Source organism: Crocodylus siamensis, chromosome 4 (assembly GCF_052110815.1).
Source record: "Crocodylus siamensis isolate JL-2025a chromosome 4, ASM5211081v1, whole genome shotgun sequence".
Taxonomy (NCBI): Eukaryota; Metazoa; Chordata; order Crocodylia; family Crocodylidae; genus Crocodylus; species Crocodylus siamensis.
In genome coordinates, this window is record NC_143398.1 from 7,874,440 (window position 1) to 7,894,725 (window position 20,286).

General features: G+C 47.7%; 1 protein-coding gene across 3 annotated transcripts; it reads left to right on the forward strand.

The window, feature by feature from the left end:
• Positions 1 to 653: 653 nt before the first annotated feature.
• On the forward strand, positions 654 to 14,725 carry LOC149865454 (endonuclease domain-containing 1 protein-like). 3 transcript variants are annotated; one of them, XM_090041564.1, is made up of 5 exons: positions 667 to 756; positions 891 to 1,027; positions 9,979 to 10,099; positions 11,576 to 11,891; positions 13,341 to 14,725. In XM_090041564.1, exons 4-5 carry the CDS (start codon positions 11,604 to 11,606, stop codon positions 13,884 to 13,886), a joined length of 834 nt encoding a protein of 277 aa, XP_089897690.1. In that variant the 5' UTR covers positions 667 to 756; positions 891 to 1,027; positions 9,979 to 10,099; positions 11,576 to 11,603; the 3' UTR covers positions 13,887 to 14,725. The 3 variants fall into 3 exon arrangements, with proteins under 3 accessions (XP_089897689.1, XP_089897690.1, XP_089897691.1); XM_090041563.1 differs by having other exon boundaries at positions 654 to 1,027; XM_090041565.1 differs by lacking the exons at positions 667 to 756; positions 891 to 1,027 and adding an exon at positions 1,836 to 2,253.
• The last annotated feature ends 5,561 nt before the right edge of the window (positions 14,726 to 20,286 follow it).

Sequence of the window (20,286 nt, forward strand, 5' to 3'; positions counted from 1 at the left end):
TGGTGTGACATAACTAGCTCCTGACTGCATGTTTTCATCAATGCAAATGCTAGGTCGATGAAGGATGGGCTGCATTTTAAAATTAATAATGCCACCAGGGATCAAAGGGGCTTGGCTGGAACCGAACCAGTTCGTGCTCCAGCCTCTAGGTCTGTCCCTGTGTGAGAGACACAGTATTGGCAGATGAGAGAAAAAACACCTCTATATCTGGGGTGAAACCTCCGAAGCCTTCCTCACCCCTGCCCACAGGGTTAGTAAATCTGTGGCTCATGGGCAAAACAGTGAACCAGCAATCAAAGAGCAGTCCCCTCTCCTTCAAGGGCCTGTTCCCTGGTACAGGTACAGTGAGTCTTTGCTCCTTGCCAGGAGGTATTTCTCATTCCTGTGCAGCAGTCAGATTTCCTGTTGAAAATCAGGGAACTTCCCTCAAGGGACTTGTTGCAGCCAGGATTTTAATGCATGCATTACAATGCATAATTCCCTGCTATTATGTAACACACCTAAACCTCAAAGAAGGAAGTGAATTGCTGGGAGGGGTCATGGGTGTGCAACTGGGAGAAACAAGAGAGGATTCAGATAAGGGAACGGCCAGATTTTAGCCCTGATAACAGCATTGCTCTCCCAGGACAGTTTTGCAATGGCCCGTGAAGCCAATGAGAAGGACCTACGACAGATCTTAGGGTTTCTCAGACATCTGCCCCATGAGCTGTGCTGGAGTTCACAGTAATGTGGGATTACTACCGTCATCACGGAGCAGTGAGTGATGCTCCCATCTCGCTCTCTGAGTAGAGGGGAGGAAGTGGGAGCTTGCTCTTGGCTTCAGGATCACAGCAGTGGCTCTGTGGTGGTGATGGCAATGCCATCTGCTAGCAGGGTCTGTCTTCCCTTAGCAGCTGCTGGCGTTACCGTCTCCCTGATCCCACACACAGAACAAGAAGATCAGAGGGGACCTCACAGCCCATCTGACTGCACGGGGACCCCATGCCGCTTTCACCCCTGGATGGCGGAGCGTGGTGAGGGGACAACGGTAAGCAGCATGGCAACTCTTTCTATTGCTCCTTTTGCTCGATGGGTGGGGAGAGCTGTTAGGGGAGCAGATAGGGAGTAAACACAGGCTGTGAGGCTTCGGCTCTCAAGTCAAAATCTCCATCCTCCTGAAGACAAAGGAGCCTCTTGCTCTGCATCAAAGGAAGCTGAGGTCTTCATAACAGCTAACTGGTAAGATTTAGCTCAGCTAAAAGAGACATATAAAATGCAGAGAGGGTGCGTGTACTTTTCCCCCAATGGTCGTAGTGTGGATCCCTACCTGCTAGTAAATGTCCTGGTGACACTGGCTATCAAAGACGTTTCCTATCATCTGCAGTTGTTCAGGAGAATATGTCCATCCTTATGTCATCTCAAGAGCAGGTTATTGCAGTCTGCATGGGGTTGCTCCATTAGGCTAGCTGACCTTTGCAGCTGGGGCTCCTTTCCCAGGTAAAGACCCAGCGTCCCCCTGAGCCATTATCTGCACTAGATGACGGTTGGATTGCAAGTTGATGTGGAAGGTGCTAATGTTGATCTTTAGCCCCCTTTCCTAAAAAATAAACCCAGGCTTTGTTGCAAAAGTCATTCCTTTTTTTCGCACGGGCGGAGACTTGTAGTGAAATGCTGCATTCCAGCCCTGGCCTGTGATTTTGGTGCATTGCCACAGGATGAGAAGATGAACCGAAACAACGACTGATGGGGATGGCTCAGGTGGCCTCACCTGCCAGCAGGTAGGGGCAGAGCAGGCACAAAGCACAAGGAGGACACACCAGGACTAAAATCCTGTATGTGAGGGAGGCAGCAAATATTTCACTGTCAGGCCTGAGCAGGTCACTTGCTGCCTGTGTTTTAATCTGCACTTCCGTTCTCTCAGCTCTTGCCTGCCTTGCCTATTTAGAGAGGAAGACTTTGGTGCCTTATTCTCCAGGACTCCTGCCATACTGTACCAACAGCACCGGGATTTTTATTTATGTATTTAATTCTGTGAGCAACGCAGACCAGGGCCAGCTAAGGCAACGCCTGCTGCTTCTTCCCAGCACATCAGCTGATACCCTTGGGACTGGATCTGCTGACCATGATGTGATGCTCTCTAGGCAACAGGAATGGAAAATTTGCACTGAATCAGGGACGTCACCCTCCATGACTGGCGTTCCCTCCCTTGTTGTCTGAGGCATCTTTCAGAGGTTGGGTGTCTGGATCTCCTCAGTGCATGTGGTTTTTGATCAGGTGGGTCTGAGATTTTTCTAAGGAGGAGCATAGCTCTATCTATGTATACTGCATAAAGAGGACTATGCCATGGGTGGAGGGAGGCAATGTCCTGGAGGCACCGGTGCCAAATGAAACGAGGCCAAATGAGACACTCTTTGGCTGGCGCCGTTCATGAGCTAGGCAACCAGCCAGTGCTGCTGATCCCTCTGTGAACCTGAAGGGAGGCCCAGGATGTCACATGCTGTGCGGAGGGGAAGGTGTGCAAGGCTTCCCCATAGCCCCCCGTGTCCCCTGCTTGCCACCTGCGAAGGGGAGGGGTTTTCACGGGACACCGGTGGACAAAGAGGAAGAGGAGTGAGAGGGGCCCTTGGTGCCACACCTGATGCAGACAATGCTGCTTTGATGAGGCCAGGACGAGCTGATTTCCTCCTGGAGCACAGCCAGGACAAGGGCAGGCATTGTGCATCTCTGAGTCACAAGCCCTCCTTCAAGCTGTCCTGCTGTGCTTGCAGCGATGATCAGCCGGGTTTATAGCCTGAGGCACAGTCCTCTTCCTGGGACCATCTGGGCATTGATCCACCTGACAGCTTCTTTGCCATTGCAGTGACAGGGCCCTTGTCTCTCTTGCTTTTTTGCCTGGATTGCTGTGGGGTGTCTGGTGCATGGTCTGTGGCACGTGTGAGGGGCTGGTGTGGACACTTGATATAAACAGTCACTTTTGATGATAGCAGACTGGGCTCAGAGGTTTGAGACACCCTGTCCAGCCCCCTGTTCCTACAGAGAGAGATGCTGTGTCTCTGGAGAGACCCCTGCCTCATTTGTACGCAGAGGTTTACAGGCGCTGCATGATTTCTTGGGACGTTCTCTGAGTAGAAGGCATGTGAGCGTTGTGGGTGAATGATATTATTGACTACCCAGCGTAGCTTGCACATGTTATACCCGGGGGCTTTTCTGTGGCTGTGATAAGGAATTAACCAAATTTCCACAATGCTGTGCAAAGAGCCAAGCAACCAGATCGTGAATCTAGGCACCTTTTCCAAGAATGGCCCAGTCATGATTCAGTGCTGGGGAAACAAGAACCCCATGCACTGCATTTTTATGATTCCTCTTTTTTCAAAATACTGCATGGTTTTCAGTAACTATGCCTGGCATTGTGTGCTATGGGAAGCACTTCTCCTTTCAATGTGAACAGAAGTAAATTAGTTCGTGCTATAGAATGATGCATCGTGAAGAAGTTAGCTATAAGAGGGAGTGTGTCAAAGTATTTGAAGCACTTGTTTGCATGAATAAGCTGCAGCCTGCAACAGAGCACAGATTGAGAAGGTATGTTTCATTTTATTGGTTGGTTATGGTGAATACAATAATTGAGCTGTGCTGGTTTGACCTTAAAAGTCATCAAATAGCCAGGAAATAGGCAAGCCAGCTAGGAGGCAAGCAGCCAGCATCCATTAGCCTGGATACTGGAGATCCTGATCTAGTTGATGGGGTCAAAGACCCTGGCAGTGCAAAACTGAGCGGTGTTTGAGCAGGCTACAAATCGTAACATCCACTCCTGGGAACATCTATCTTTTTTATGTAGGAAAAAAAGAAGGAGCAAAGCAGCGCAGGGTTTCTGTAGGGGTTGCATGGCTTTTAAAAATAAAGCTGAGCTTATGCCAAAATAATTGAGAGCACTCTGGGCAGGACAGCAGGAAAGAGAAAGAAAAAATTAGAGTTAAAACCCAGAAAGTGCCTTCTCCAGCTCATGGCTTGGAGGAAGCCGAACCTGTTTGGCTGCTTGGGTAGTAGATGGGGATCAGGCAAGGGCAGCAGCAGCAGGAGAGGAGCTGAGATGTGTCCTTCAAGCGGCCAACTTATGGATATAAAGAAGGACGGAGCGGAGGCAAGAACTGAAAGAGCAAGTGTGTCCCCCCAGGGACGGGTTCTGCCCTGACTGTTCAGCAAAGTGGGAGCAGAAGGAGAAGTGAAACAGCCATAAAGGGAGGTCCTGTTCATGATAAGAAATGCCCAGTGCACCTCTTTCAAATGAAATCCATTAACACAGTCAGAGTGAGGTTGGCTGTACCTGAAAGTAATATGGAATAATATCAGCGATGAGGTTCGTGCCACCAGTCTCCATGCTAAATACCATGGAGACCTGCCAGATAAACATTTGAATAGCAGCTCATCTGGGCAATTCACTTGGAAGTGGCATAGGAGTCAATTAGGCTCCTTATCCCATTACTAAATTGATGTGGCCTGTAGGCAGCAATATCTGGCTATGAAAACAGAATAACTCTGCACCAGCTTTGTCCAGGGGAAACTGGAGATCAAGCCCAGTGCAATAACATGTAATAACATTTATCTTCTTACTAATCTGCCTTTTTACTGTTTATAGATAAGCAACTACAGTTGAGCCCAGCTAGCAACGGAGCTGTTGCACTCTCCGTTTAAGTCAGCAGGCTCATAATTGTTGTTGATCGGGAACAGCCAAACAATCCCTGTATAATGAAGAAAGTTAGCTGGAGTCCAGACAGCTGTAAAATGGACTCGTCCAGGAGCAGGAGGGAGGTAGTTAGAAAAATGCAGCATGAATAGGAGAGGCAACACGACGTGAATATACAGCCTCTGCGGTTTATAAAGTGAAAATGCCTATGAGGAAAAAAGTAGGCCTCTGAATAAATGCGAAGGCTGTTTGCCATCCATGCCATTTAAAAAATATTCCTGGCATACAAAAATGATTAATTATTGCACATTCATTTGCTAGTATTGTTGTTTTGTACCCAAAATAAAACGGTATATCATCATCCCTGCCTGGAATGATCTAGTTGGGCTACACATGACCTCCTGAGGTCCCTTCCAACCCTAATTTTCTGTCATTGGCAATGCATAAGGGGTGCACATGGGTGCACACGCACCCCCTGAAATCAGCCGTACACCCCCTGGAAGCATCAGCCACAAAACCGGACCCACCCCCGGCTGGCGATCTGGTGCCCTCCCAGACTCGGGAGGCACCAGTTGCCTGTGTTTTCTATCATTCTGTATTATAAGCAGAGAAACTGCAATCATAATCGTGGACATCCAAAAAAGGTAGTAATATTTCTTCTTTGGGCAGCCTATGCGTATTTCCATTTGCAGCTGATTTAGTAGCAGGGGTGTTTGCAACCGTGGCTGTCCCGGGGTAGTTCTCAAAGATCTGTAGAGACCAGTAAAAAACTTTTCTTGTCCTCCAAGAGCCTCTGTGCTTCCTGACAGGGAGGATGCAGTGCCCTTGGGTAACAAGTCACCCATTGCTTCAAGCCAGGAGGTGTCAATGCCTCAAGTAGGAATATGCAGAGCCAATGTTTTTAGGAGAGAACCCCATAGTCAGGACCTCCCTTTGGTTTTTGTTAGCCCCGCTATCCCCGGAGATGGGAGGAACTTATCTGATTTAAAAAACAAAGAAATTGCCACTAAATGACTGAAGGCTGCAAAAGAAATGCCACCTTGAGTGCTTAACTGTAATGCTGCTTAGTCTGCCATTGAGTCATTTTAATTCCTACCAGTTAAAAAACCCCCAAACAACTGAAGGCAGAGCTGCCTAGGATCCAGGCGGGCGAGTGAGCGAGGGAGGAGCTGTGTTAACAGACTGAAGGCTTGAAGGATTTGGGCCAAAACAACAAATCCTCATGGTGGTCTGGGACTGTGAACATGGTATTACCGTATTCTCCTCCAGTGGGTCACCATTGGCGTAGTGGTGTGCAGTCAAGTGTGACTGGTCACACCTCTGACTTCCCTTGTGCTCATCGCATCTGTTTGTAATTATGGGCACTGTGGGCATTTCAACAGGAAAAGAGGTGCATGCAAATGTACAATTGTTTTCTTGTTATAACTGGGATAGCCGCCACGTAACCCTGGAAGTTGGAAAGAAAAATCGATAAATTAAATATTTATCTTTATGTAAATGAGCTCTGTGGAACAGCGTAACAGCAATTTTCCAGCTGGGTAGGCACGAACAAATCTGCAAATGATCAAAAAGATCTTCTATTAGTTATTATTCCTCCAGGCCACTTCTGATTCATGACTGTTTGGGTATTGCAACAGTGATGCTAAAACAGCATTGGTGACAGAACTGGGCAGTAGTTCAACTACCTTATCGGAGGCCCCTTGGACCATGTTACATGCTCTCACCCTTATTTTTGATCCCATTATTTGTATTCTTTAAAGCATTTTGTTGGCTATAAAAGTGTATACAATACACGAGGAGCAAGTCATTTTTACCGGGATCCACCCACCCTTTAGGGGAAAAGTAGTGCATATGACCATTATATCCTGCAGTAGGTATAGTTTTGTGTACTGTAGGAAACATATCCAAGATGAAAAAAAAGTACAGAGAACAGACTCCCAAAGGATGGGGTTGAGAAAGACGCTTAAGAGTAAAACTGATGAAAGGACTGGGGAACGTGGGTCAGATTGCTAGATGCAGCAAAGCCTGGAAAAAACCTGTGAAGTAGGGCTGTGCAAAACAGCACCATTCTGCTTTGACCTCCATGTCGACATTTCGACGGAGCAGTGTTTCATTGTGAGTTTTGTTTCATTTAGAAATCACCGTTCCGTTCTGCTTCGTTTCGAAGCTGTTTTGAAGCCCTTCGTTTTAGTTTGATTTTGCTGTTTTGAGCTTGAAATGAGTCGAAACAGTGTTGAGATGAAACAGCCAGCGAAGCTTCGCACAGCCCTACTGTGAAGCCCTCCTTCACAGTGTGAACTTGTGCTGTGGCAGACAGACTGACACTCTCAAATGTCTTGGGCCACCCCTATGAAGACAGGACGAGGAGCAACGGGCTCAAGCTGCAGCAAGGGAAGCTTAGGTTAGACATAAGGAAGAATTTTCTCACGAGGAAAGTAGTAAAACACTGGAACGGGTCACTCAGAAAGGTGGTGGAAGCTCCATCCTTGGGGGGTTTCAAAACCTGGCTAGACAAAGCCCTGGCTGGGATGATCTGCTTGGGGCTGGTCCGTCTTTGAGCAGGGGGTTGGACTAGTTGTGACCTCCTGAGGTCCCTTCCCTCCCTCACTTTCTATGATTTTATGATTCTACGTCATAGGATAAGCTATATTCCTGTTCAGCCTCAGACCCCAGGACTGGAAGAGGGTTCAACTCTTCTGGAGGGCAGGAAGGGCCCTATTGTAAAATGGAGCTCTTGGAGCCACTCATCCTGGAACTGGAAAAGTTGCAGGCTTTAATGATACAAATGAGCTGCAGCTAAGGGCAAGCAGTTGTGTGATCCCTGGGAATACCCGGTCGGCCTGGAAAGCAGCACCTCAAACTGGTAGCGAGTGCCACCAAGGTTTGTTGATTAAACCACTGAATTATTAATCCCATTGCTTGGAACTGCAGATAAATAAATCTGTGTCCCATGTAGCATTACAATTCAGCATTACAATTCAGATATTGATAACCATAAAAACCAGGGGTGATATAGGGTACACAAACAGTGATTCCCGATACATGATTCTTAGACAGGGACTTTTCCTTCTGTTGGGTCTTTGCATGTTCTCAAGCTATTGTCCTCTTTGGTTTATTGTAAAACCAAGTTATTGGAGCTTTGTAAAATGCAGGTGATAAAATGTTGGGCATCCTACTCTGCTCCTGGCAGAGAGACTTCCCACAGAATGGCAATAAGATTTTTTCTGAATGATTGCTGCATAAATGTCATGAAGATATACAAAATAAATATTTTCTCTCTCCAGACCAGCTGTTAGCTAACCCAGGAATTTCCCAAGGATGTTCCATAAAAAAAGCAAGCAAGCAATTTTTATCTTCCCTGAGCCGTCTTTCAGCACAGCAAGGCAGCTCCTCCGAAAGTGGTTTGAAATCTGCTACTCAGATTGTACCAGTGTCACTCGTTTAGTTGCTGCATAGTGTTTGGCACTGTATCTTCCAGCAGGTCCTGAAGAAGGCCCTTAGGGACCATGATGAGGGTATGGGCCCTACCGCTTTCTGTAGGCGTATATAGTCATACTGTTGGCCAAGTGCACTGTGTCAACTCCCATGCCCTTTCAGGGGTGCATGTTTATCCCCCACAGAATAGCCCCTGTTGCCTCCATCGCTGTCCTCGTTGGGAGTTATCATGTTGTCGGTGTTGAAGACCCAAGGGCTGTGGTGCTCTAAAAAGTCACGGTCAAGAGATCCCAACACCAATCTTGTTTTAAAAAATGACCACAGGCTCAGTCCGGGGGCAAAGGCTCGGCCAGGTTCATTGTCTACAAGGCATGGCCCTAACGCAGTCATGATCTGACGTGACCAGGCAACCCCATGTCAGCTCTTCTAGGCCAATACAAAATTCCCCTTATTTCTAATTCTGCATTTATACAGTGGTCAAAACAAATTACATATTACATCCAGCGGTATCTTGAATATCTTGAGCCATCCTGTATTATGGGCTTGTTCCAGATCCTGACAAGGGTGTTCCCATCCAACCTTATCCTCCCAGTACTCATCCATGCAGCACTTTGTACAGCTATCCCCTCCTCCCATCTCATGACAGGAGCGTACATCTGGCCCGTGTCTGAACCCATTTGGCTTACATAAGGAGTTCATACATCAGTCAGGTTTGCCGGTCAAGCCTACTCCGGCCAGCTGCTTTCACAAAGCCTTTGTGTGAGCAGTATATATATTCTTCAGTACTCCAGAGAGGCCTATACCTATCTGCTCAGAAAGCAAAAAAGCAAAGTTGGGGATAACTGAAAATAATGAGCCTAGCTGTTCTGATGCTGTAGGGAGGCTGCAGAAGACTCTGGTGAGCATTAGACCAGAACATGGTCTTGATATACGGTATCCCTGGTGGCTTCACACGTTATGTAACACACATCCTTTGACATCATCACCACATTCTGCAAGCTATGTCACAAAATGACTAGCTACGTCTTCTGAAGTTTTCAGAAGTGGAGCTGATGGTTGGAGAAAGATGCAGTATTTAATGCAAGGAAATTATTTGTATATGTATACTCTTACCTTCCAATAAGGATCTTTATGTCTACTTACTATGAAGCTTGCTACACTGGTCCTAGCCCCTAAAATAGTAGCATCACCCCCTTTAAGGACCTTCCTGCAAAGACCCTGATATCGGATTTCTTCTGAGAAGATTACAATCCTGTATGGGCAGAGACGATATCAATGTTACATTACTTCAGAGATGGTCCACTGGGTTATTATTCTATCAGGTAGATGCAGACCAAGGACAAAATGCTACACAAAACCCAAAATATAGCTCCAGATTTGCATTTGAGTTCAAAGCTCAAACCTACTTCTACACTGAACTATCCCAAATCAAGTTAATGGGTCCAAACACACTTAACATTCAGAAAAATTCAAATCCAGATGTGGATTTGGAGTCCCCCCCCCCCCCGATCCAAAAACATGTAGATTCGAGGTTTTGTTTTGCTCCGTTGCGCAGATCTGGAGTTTGTCCCATGACCTTGGAAAACAGGCTATGGTTCAGGGTTGCTATTGATGACAGAAAAGCTCTCGCATAAAACCTATATAAATACCAGCTGCCAAGTCACCTGGATAATTCCCACAAAACCTACAAAGGAAATTTACTATTATCTTATAAAAACTTTGAGGGAGCTTACAGGCAGAAGTGCTGTCACTGACCTTGTGAATGATGTATTGAATAGTAAAAGTGTGACAGTGGCCCCAGCTCTGCCCCTGGAGAACTGCACTCCAAATACCACCCGAGAAATTGGATAAAATTTAATGACGCACAATCCTTCCTTCTCCAGGAACATATATAAACAGCCTCAGGGTTGCAGCCGGCTTCCCTGGGACTGCGAATTTGAACACTTGAGAGCCTGAACAACCTCTGTGCAAAGTAGCAGATTTGGGTGCAGCTGTTTTTTTCTGGTAAGTTGGTTTCTTTATATTTCAAAAAATTGTGTTATTTATACCTTTAAAAATTCTAGATCTCAAGGCCCAAATGGGAGACAAGTCAGAAGCCAAGAAACTGGCTCAGCATGAAAAACTCTGATACCGGGAAGAGATACCTAAAAACATAATGTACTTCCAGGACTCTTAATCCACCCCAATGCAGTACATGCCAAGACCATTCAAGTTATTGGACTAGCAATGGGCTTTGGATTATGTCTTAAATTCCCAGTTAGATTGAACCTGGGCATAGTATAGCTGCTGTATCACCTACACATGGCAGGTGCTATCTCAGTACTGTTGGATGGGGACAGTTTTTTATCGTGGTGTACAAAGCTTTCTGTTATGGCAACCTATGAAACAGGTGTTGACTCTACAGGCTGTAAGGAAAAGTTATTTCAGCTTGGTTTCCCTTGATACCCAAGAGTTAGCTGATCTTAGGGAAACTAAAAGAAAGGAAGAGCCAAAGATTGGGGCCAGTTTCTCTTGCATCTTGGGATACATCTGGCAGCAGATAGGCCATCTAGGAGGTGTGGGTGTTGTCTTGGGGGTTTTGTGGTGGGCTTTCTCCAAACAGTGATCCTGCTAGCTGCTTAGGGCAGGCAGGTGGGTCATTAGTAGTCAGGAGGTCTGCAGTGCTCCTAATGTGAATGACTGGGTCTAATCCTCCTCTCAGATGAAAAAGCCTTGGGGAAATCATGCCCCAAATTCAGTATATTTAGGGCTGCTGAGCCCACCTGCCGTCTTGAGAGGAGATGCCCCAGAAACAGCCACAAAACTGCCTCTTTATCCTTTAACCCCGCTCCTTCGTAATGGCTATGATGCCTCCAGAAACTTGGCAGCAATTAAGCTGCTGCCCATTGCACTGACTAATACTGTCTCATGGTTTCACTGTCTCTGTCTTCCTGCATCTATCTGCTGTCTCTTATTTTCCACTGTGAGCCGTATGGGCTGAGACCAACTTTCTTTGGCTGGTGTTTCTACAGCATCTGGTACAATGGGGTCCATAGTACCCCCAGGTGCTACAGTAATGCCAGAAATATGAATAAGAATATGAATGAGAATAACAATAATCCTTCCCTTGGATTTTATCCACAGAAACAAGTCAGGAGAGTGGCTTTCTATTCAACCAGGTGGTATCGGTGAGCCAGTACAGTTGCACTTAGATAGAAATCAGCCACCTCACCCCCTCCTCATGACTCCTCATACAGTGACTCGGTCAGGACCAAGGGTTGACGCTGGCTCCCTCCCCACCTCCTTCTCTGTGTGCACAAGGGGAAGCACCAACTTCCATATCCATGTCCCCTTTATAAGGGAACGTGCTGAGCACGTAAAGTGGCTATGCCTTGGCCCTGACCCTCTGGGTGCACCCTCTCCACCCTCTGCTCCCCTGGAGAACCAGGCTGTGACCAGGCTCCAAGTTGAATACGAAGTCACCGTGTATTTGTCCTCTAGGTAGGGCAGCGCCTACCCACTCCCCAGGATGCTGCTGGTACTGGTCCTGCTTCAGGTTTGTCTGTGCTGCCTCTGGCTGGGAAGCACCGAGGTGGTAACGTCTTTTGAAGGCACGTGCCCTCAGTTTTTCTTCGGTGGAACGCCCCCAGGCGATGCCCTCGAACCGGACAGCGCGGCCAGGATTTGCCAGCGGTACAAGAACCAGTACCGCTATGCCACCCTATACGACAGGAACCGGCGTATCCCAATCTACTCTGCTTATCTCTACCAGCCGGGTGATGGGAAGAGGCCTAACACCTGGATGGTAGAGCCCCAGGTAGGTTCCCATCTTTGCTAGTGTACAAGTGGGCACACTCCTGGACACGTCAGAACTGAAGGTTTCAATAAATCCACTTACGTGCCTGCCCCCGAACCCTTCGCCCCCTCCCCCCACACACGGACACACGCAAGTGGGACTGGCTTTTGGGAATTCCCTGTGTTGTAATGTAGGATCCCAACGGCAGGGATCCCAATAGCGGGGGGGGATCTGATGGGAGGATCTGCCCAATAGCTGTGGCAGGGATCCCAGTAGCAGGGATGCACACTTACAGCAGAGCAGTGGGAGCTCCAGGGGCCAGTTCCCATTCCTCACTTCTCCATTGACTTGCTGTGCAGCTAAGGGTGTCCCTGCACCATGTCCCTGCGCCAGCAGTCTCAAAAATAGACATTCTTGGACATGTCCAACCAAACACAGCACACATGAAACTCTGGTAGTGAGGTGACACTTGGGGCACCCCCTTGCAGCTGCTCTTGAGGCTTCTGTCTCTGGTCAGCTTGAGAGAGGCAGGCAGGGGTGTCCCTAGGGTGGCTTCATCACCACCGGCCTGGGGTTAGCGTATGCAAGTGGAAGCAGGTAGGTGGGGTGTGTGCAAGCATCCCTCCCCCAGAAGGACAGGGATGACATACCCTGAGTCGCAGCATGTTTGTTCCTCTAGACAGACTGCTGTGAGAGCTGCTTTATCCTGGTAAAGTGCTTTGGGACCCTCAAGGGAAAGGTGCTACAGTTGCACAGACTGCAGCAGAGCCTGGATCATTCGTGCCTGGATGGTCTGCAACCCGCTTCGTTCTCAATGGGTCGATAAAACAAGGATGGGCCACCGAGTTGTTGGCTGTGGCTTTTCCTTCAGACGGCACCACTGCTCTGCTCAGCTGGAGCACATTGGTGGGCCCACAGAGCTGATCAGAGAAGCAGCGCTCTTTGAAATAAAAGCTGAAGCAATAGCTTGAGCACCTCAGTGGTCCTGTGCAGCTGTTTGCTGCAGCTGCATGTACCCCTGCTTCGTTCACAACGTCACAGGGAGGCACAGAACTCCCTGCAAAGTACCTCACCTGTTCGGTATCCGTATCATTTAGTATTATTGGGACTCAAGCAACTGATGGATTGGACAAACAGTGGGACGAGCTACGGTACCAACCCACTCTCCATAGGCAGCTGGGATTATATATTAACTTTAATGATTCTGGCTTATAGGCACAGGGTTGGGCCTGCTGCAAAATTCATAGTTGTTAAGGGCTTGCTTTCCTGCAGGGGCATTATTGCATGTCCAGTAGGGGTTCTCCTCTCTCTTTGGAGCAGTGAGGTGGGAATAGTCGTCTCTAAATCCCCTTCATGTTGGTATTTTTTTTCGACAAATGAATTGCCCACAAAAGAATGCAGATTTCTCGGGTCACCTGCTCCATTTCTCCTACACATGTGCCTGACTTTGATTTCTTTTCTACTTCCTAGCTGATGGGGTCGAGTTACCCGAAGGAAATGAAAACAGAATGGACCCTCATGACTACGCTCAATGTCAGCCAAAATGAGATTAAAAAAAGTCAGGCCGTTCTCCAAGATTACAAGAACCTTACTAATTGCAACCGGGGCCATTTGAACCCCAATGGGCACCAACCCAACCCTGATAGCAAGGCCTCAACCTTCACCCTGACCAACATCGTGCCGCAGTATGAGAAACTCAACGGTGGGCAATGGAACAACTATGAGCAATCAATCATGGCCACCAGGACTGCAGACTGTGCCAACACCTACATCGTCGTGGGAGTGGTTCCCGGCAACAATTATATAGCTAAAGGCCGAGTCAACAAGCCCAGCCACATCTGGTCTGCCGCCTGCTGTGAGGTTGATAACAACCACAGGAGGTCCTGGGCAGTCATTGCGGAGAACGACAAGAACGCCATCACGCTGGTCACGCTAGGGGAGCTGGAGGAGCAGTTGGCTGGATTATATCATAAGGGGACAGTTTCTCTGTTTCACAGCAACTGTCCTCGAAATTAAACCCTGGACTCTGCTCCCAGACCTGTCTTTTCGTCTCAGGGAAGACCAAGGTTGAGAGCCTTGCACGGCTTTTAACCTATCCTGCTTCCTTTATGAGATGCTTTTACATCTATGTTTTTCTGAACTAGCTCAAAAATGTCTCCTTTTGTGAGGGAAAACTCAGGTGCCATCTTGTTCCCTGTTACAAGCCTTGAAAGGCAACTTTGCCAGTGGAAATCGAGGAATGCTTCCCTGTGGTTCCTGCTACCCCGTGGGGCAGAGGCCGCATGGCCTGCCGCCAAGCTTGACAGGGTCCTGCCACGGCTGAAAGGAGAGCAGTGGGGAAAATTTAATACAGCTGGGTTATCGATCCTGCCTTGAGCAAGGTTAAAGGGGCTGCAGAAAGGATGGGATGTATAACGCTCAGCCCACACACTTTCCCTAAGACCAGACCAGTGCCTCTTCCCAGCCCACATACACCAGCTCTAATAGACCCTGGCACATCTAGGGCATGGATGACACCAGAGATGCAGCTCATGCCTCCTCCTCGTATGATGTCCCCCTCATTCCCAGCCCCGTCGGGATCCTTTCTAGACTTCCCAGGCTGCTCAGCTCAACTCAACTTCTCAACTGCCCAGTACCTAACCTACTTCTTCTCTCTCCAGCAGCAGTTCTCAGCCTTGGAGACGTGACCCCCGTTTGAGTTTGCAGTGATAAAAAAAAATGTGGTTGCAAAGACGCTCAATGGTGTTGACCAATTTTGGTGAACAAGGCTTCCTGTTTATAACTATGCAATAGTTAAAATGACTGTAAATGTTTTAAATGAACCATATAAAGACCATAAACATGACAGTGCCATATTTATGACTTGTTGATCTTGTCTGCATCTTTCTGGGGGGTGGGGGTTGCAAAAAAAGGTCCAGTGTTTAAATGGAAAAAGTTGGGAAGCCCTGCTCTACAGCTAGGTCTTGGGCTGCTGCCTGTGGCCTGCTGCTCACACAGATCTTCAGCTCTTTCAAAGGACCAGAGGACAGGAGGGCTGGAAGGGACCTCAAGAGGTCACATCCAGTCCAACCCCCTGCTCCAAGCAGGGCCAGCCCCAACTACATCATCCCAGCCATTCCCTCTACTCATTTACAAATGTATGAACATGCTGCAGAAGAGGAATGAGGAATAAGCAGCAAGCCATGTGACAGTGTGAAGGATAAAATTAAGAGGAGAGGGAATGGGGTCAGGCAATTAAGCATAAGGCAGAACACTTCAATTTAATAGATATAATGGGCAGGGGGGAGGAGTGAGAGCTGGCCAGGGTGGAGATAGGGAAAAAAGACGACACAGAGAAGAAATATCACTGAAGAAAAAAGTTGGACACATTGGCCAAGATGCAATCAGTGAGGTTGCTTGGGTGTATTTCCAAAACGCAGCAGGAATTACTGCTTGTATAAATGGGGTTTGGGTGAGAGGCAGGGAAGAGCCACTGATAGGAGCCCATCCAAGTAGTACTCAGCTCCACCCAAATCTGAACCTCAGTGGGCACATCTACATGAGACAATAACTGCTCAGCAGCCTAATAATTCTGCACAGTAGCACATCACAGCACAAAAACTGTTGATATGCTACTGCACAGTATTATTAGGCTACTGTAGCATCACTAAAAAGGCCTGTACCAGTATTACTGCACATAATTTAGTACTTGAGCATAGTACTTGATTTAGTACTCGATTATACAAGTACTAAATTTAATCAATAACCGTGGCACATTAATGAGCAATAACTACCGTGCATTAATGAATGTGTAAATGCACTCAGTGAATATCAAGTTGAAGTGATAGTAAAAAGGTAACTGCACCAGGAAGGTAGAAGTTGAGTTATGGGGCAAATAAACTATTTAAAAAATGTAGTTGCCAGTCCCCAGGTGGAGACAAGGTTATTGTGAAGTAGTTTTTGGACCTGCCTCATGCTTGGCTTGTGAAAGGACAATTATTGTAGCTTTATGTATAATCTTTTTCTTTTCTTTTCTTTTTTTTGCTGACATATATTTGAAATGGATGTTCAGGGCAGTAGTTAATGCAATGATTCTCAACCAGGGTGCTGTGGAAACATGGTTCACGTACTAAATTCAGAGATTTCTGCATGCTGCCCTGTTGTGGTCTTTCCGAGTTCCTGGCAACAGAAAAATTGCTCCAGGATTAGTCTGCAGTCAAAACAAAGAGCTAGCATTTTCTAAGTGGGACTCGAGCCTAACAAGGGGTCCTGGAGTTTAAGAAGGTGTGGACCCACTGATTTACTTTGTTTGGGATTTCAGTTTCTTTAAATCATTTGCAGTATAAATGGTTTGCTGTAGTGTCAGACCACTGGGCATTGCCCATCCACCGTCAGTTGGGGCCCACGAGTGTTTCCATTCCAACCTTACATGCCCGATTAGAGGAGAGGTAACAGCAACCTCATTACAACAAGAGGGCAGCATGCCAGGAAGTGCCCAGGGGCACCAGCATCCCCGCAGAGCTCTGCCAACAGGCACCAGCTCATGTTATCCCATCCATAGCACCCGCTCCTTTTCTGTCACTCACCTACTGGCTCTTATCCCAGGTTGCAACCTCTTTAGCACCAAGCCTGCAACTGCTTGCCCAGTTCCCAGCATAGTGGCACCCTAATCTTTCCCTGGCCTGCCCAGCTAGGCAGGAGGAGTGTTGCATTGACAAGGCTGAGCTTATGTGAGCTGCTTTTTGGCAGAGGAATTACTTAGAAACCCCCACTGGATGTCTATCTCCTCCAGAAGTTACACACTGGGGGACTGACCTGTTATCTTCCCCATTTTTCATCACCACTAAAGTTTCTGGCAGACCCCGGCACTAAGTCATGGAGCAGATGAGACCCAACGGTGCAGTTTCGAGACAAGCACGCCCAATGAGGACCGTGCCCTGTGGGAGACAGCTGATGTCATCAGCCACCTTTTGGGTTACTTATGCAGCCTCCTCCTCACACTTGCTGCCTGTTCCACTCGCCTCCTCCCCCATGAGTGAGTAGAAACCACAGCACAGCTCACAGCCCCTTCTTCATCCTTTCCTGCCAGGTGAATCCCCTTCCTCTCTTTCCATCGTCTCTGGAATCCCCCACCCATCCAAGTAATAACCACTTCCACTTCCCCTACCACCTGAAACCCTCCTCCAGCGTCTTCTCCCCTTGCGAAGCTCAGACATGCCCCTGGTAATACCCAGAAGTGCTCTTTCCTCCTGGGAAAGGCCATGAAGTCTTTCCAATCAGGTAATACGCAGAAGCGCCCTAATTCCGCTACGCTCTCTGTAACTAGGCTGTGTGAACCCTAGAAAATAAAGTGATGCAGATGATGTGCCTCTGTGACCACAGCAAGCCATGCACTAGTCCCCCTGCTTCGCTGAGCACGTGGTCTGAAACCTCCTACAACGAAAAGAGCTCCTGCCCACCAGTATCCAGGACCAGCATTGAACAGTAATCTACAGGGATGTTTCTCAGCCTCCTGCGGGTGGGTGGGTGGCTGGTGCTGGGGTGGGGGATTGCTCATATGATCTGTGAGGTTACGTTTGTGTCTAATCACAGGACCATAGATTGATAACCAAATGAGGGCGTTCAACAGGAGCGGGGGACGCAAACCCCATGGGTAGGTGGTATAAACCACAGGTAAAACCTAAGAAATGGGCATAATATGGGTGACCATAATAGGCTCACTGGAGGGCTCAGAAGGAGAGCAGCGCTCAAGCAGCCGAACATCCTGGATGTTCTCGTGTTAATCCCTCCTGACCCCAGCTGCTATGAAACTATAATGCAAAAGGATGGGGGATACCCAAGAGGAAGTGGTTGTCTGCACTGAGCCTGGCAGTGCCATCACGAAGCAGGTCCTGCCTCCTTGCTCCCAGCTTTCCAAATCCTGGATGTAAGGCAATGTGGTCACCTTAGAGCAGCACCGGGCCACTCCAAGGCTGCTGTGAGCGTGCAACTTAGCGTCAACTTCGTATTGCTTGATTTTTGGATTTGGATTGCCTGGAGCATGAACAGATGGACAGGGAGGGACTTCATGGTGGCTCTCCTGGGCTCTCTCTCTCAGGAAAACAGCATAGACATGTCCTTTGTATATAATTAACATTGTGATGTAACTGTCAGGATGGAGGCTTGATGTGATAATCATAGAAAATTCAGGTTGGAAGGGACCTCAGGAGGTCGCATCTAGTCCAACCCCCTGCTCAAAGCAGGACCAGCGCCAACTACATCATTCATGTGACTTCAGTATTGGTAGCAAAGGGCACAGCTTGTATGGGAAGGATAAGAAAGGAAGAAAAAGACTAGGTGTTGCCTTGTACATCAAGGAAGTCTATCCTTCTTCTGAAGTCCCGGATGCAGTGGGAGAGAGCCCTGATAAACGGCTCAGGATAAGAATAAATGGCGAGGAGGACAAGGGGGATGTCATGGTGGGGGCCATTACAGACCACCATACCAGGAAGGGGGAGTGGGTGAGGGTTTTTTGGCTCAACAAAAAATATCAGTCAATGTGTGAGCTTTGGTGCTAAGGGGGATTTTGCCTAGGCATCTCGGGAAAGTGCTACACAGTAGAAACAACAAGGTTTTGGAATGTGTCAGGGACAATTTTTTGATACAGAAGGTGAAAAAAGAAACTAGAAGGGAGACATTTCAAGACTGGAAAAAAAGGTAGAAAACAAGTTGGGTGGAAATGATTTTGAGATGCTGGAGTTCCTGATTCTTAGGAAGGGAAGGAAGGAGGATGGCAGAATAAAGGCAAGGTTTTTGGGTGGTGCTGTGTTGGCCTAAGGACATAGGCAAATGAGGTTCTTTGGGTAGATGCAATATCTTTTACTAGACCAACTGAGTGGCTGGAAAAAAAATAGTTGGAAGAATTAAATCAAGGGATTTCCACTTCAATAGACTCAGAAAATTGAGAAGCAAATTGAGGAAAGGAGTTTAGGAAAGCTGCCAACGTTAACAGCACAAACACAGATTGTTGTAATGTGAATGAGAGACGGGAAGTAAAGGAAAAGACCAACTTGGCTAAATCATGCACTGTTCAATGGCCTGAAATGCAAGAAGAGATTGTACAAGAAGTGAAAGCTGGGTAAAATACTGAAGGATGAATATAAAAGTATAGCTGTAGCTTGAGCAAGAAAGGACAAAATTAGGGGGCCAAGGCATAAAACGAGATTCAACTAGCACAGGTCATAAAAGCAAGAAAACGTCCTGTAAGCAGGTTGCTGACAAGAGGAAATCCAAGGAATGATTTGGTCAGCTTCCATCAAGGAAGGACAGTTAATAACAAACAATGTCAAGAAGGCAGAAGGTGGTCATAGGCAACAGCCAATATGAATTTACTAAGAACGAGTCATGTCAAACCAGCTTCGTTTCATTCCTTGACAGGTGAACAGATCTTGTGAATAGGAGAGAAAGAAGATTTGCTGTAACTAGACTTTAGTCAGGCTTTTGATACTTTCTCACGTGGGCTCCTTACGTACATTGGGGAAATATTTGCCCGCATGAAACTACTGTGATGAGCGCACCAGTGGCTGGAAAGTTGTACTGAAAGAATGATTATGAATGGCTCGCTTTCAAAGTGGAAAGCTGTATCAAGTAGTGGTCGAAGGGGGGCTATCCTGGGTTCTGTACTATTCAGCATTTCCATGAACATCTTGGAGGATGGACGAGAGAGTCCATCCAGATGATCCCAAACTGAGATGGACTGCAAGCAGTTTAGCGGATGGGCTCAGAATTCAAAACGATTTGGACAAATTGGAGAAATGGTCCACCATCCACATGAGGAATAAGAGCAAAGACAGCCATTCTTCCTTCTTCCAATTGACCAATTCAGGCTGGAAACCACATGACATTAGTGACTCAGCTGCTTATCCAACAGGGGGTAGGAGCCATAGCCTAGCAGACAGGGAGAGTCCACAAGCAGATGCGTTCCCACCCCGTGCACACATGCACAGAGCTCCTTCACAGACAGCCACCTCCTCAACGAGTAAGAGGATGTTGCTTTGGGGAGGGAGGGGCTGGTGGGTCTGGCAGGGACTGGGGATCGGAGAGCGCCAAACCCATGTGTTCCTCATCCAAAACGCTTTCAAAGTATTCAAAAATGTGTGTTTCTGTTCTATTCCTGGCTCCCCCACAGACTTCCTGTGTGCTCTAGGCCAAGCTGTTTACTCACTCGGTCTCTGTTTCCCATCTGTACAAGGTTTGAATGCTCCCACCTGCAAGGGAAAATGCACCAGGAGGCCCTCAGCTGCCACCATCGGGGCCACCAAGTGAAAGCCAGTAGCTGGGAAATGTCACTTGGCACAGTTTCCCCATTGCCTTCATTGGTGGCAACTCATCGGTTGGATGAAAGGCCCTGAAAGCCGGGGCATCCCAGTCCAGAAAGCCTTCGTTCCTGGGGACAAGG

Excerpts from the sequence above, each read along its gene's own strand:
- LOC149865454 (XM_090041563.1), top strand. The coding sequence starts at position 11,604 with ATGCTGCTGGTACTGGTCCTGCTTCAGGTTTGTCTGTGCTGCCTCTGG. Across the intron at positions 11,892-13,340 it reads CCTGGATGGTAGAGCCCCAG|CTGATGGGGTCGAGTTACCC; the intron begins GTAGGTTCCCAT and ends TCTACTTCCTAG.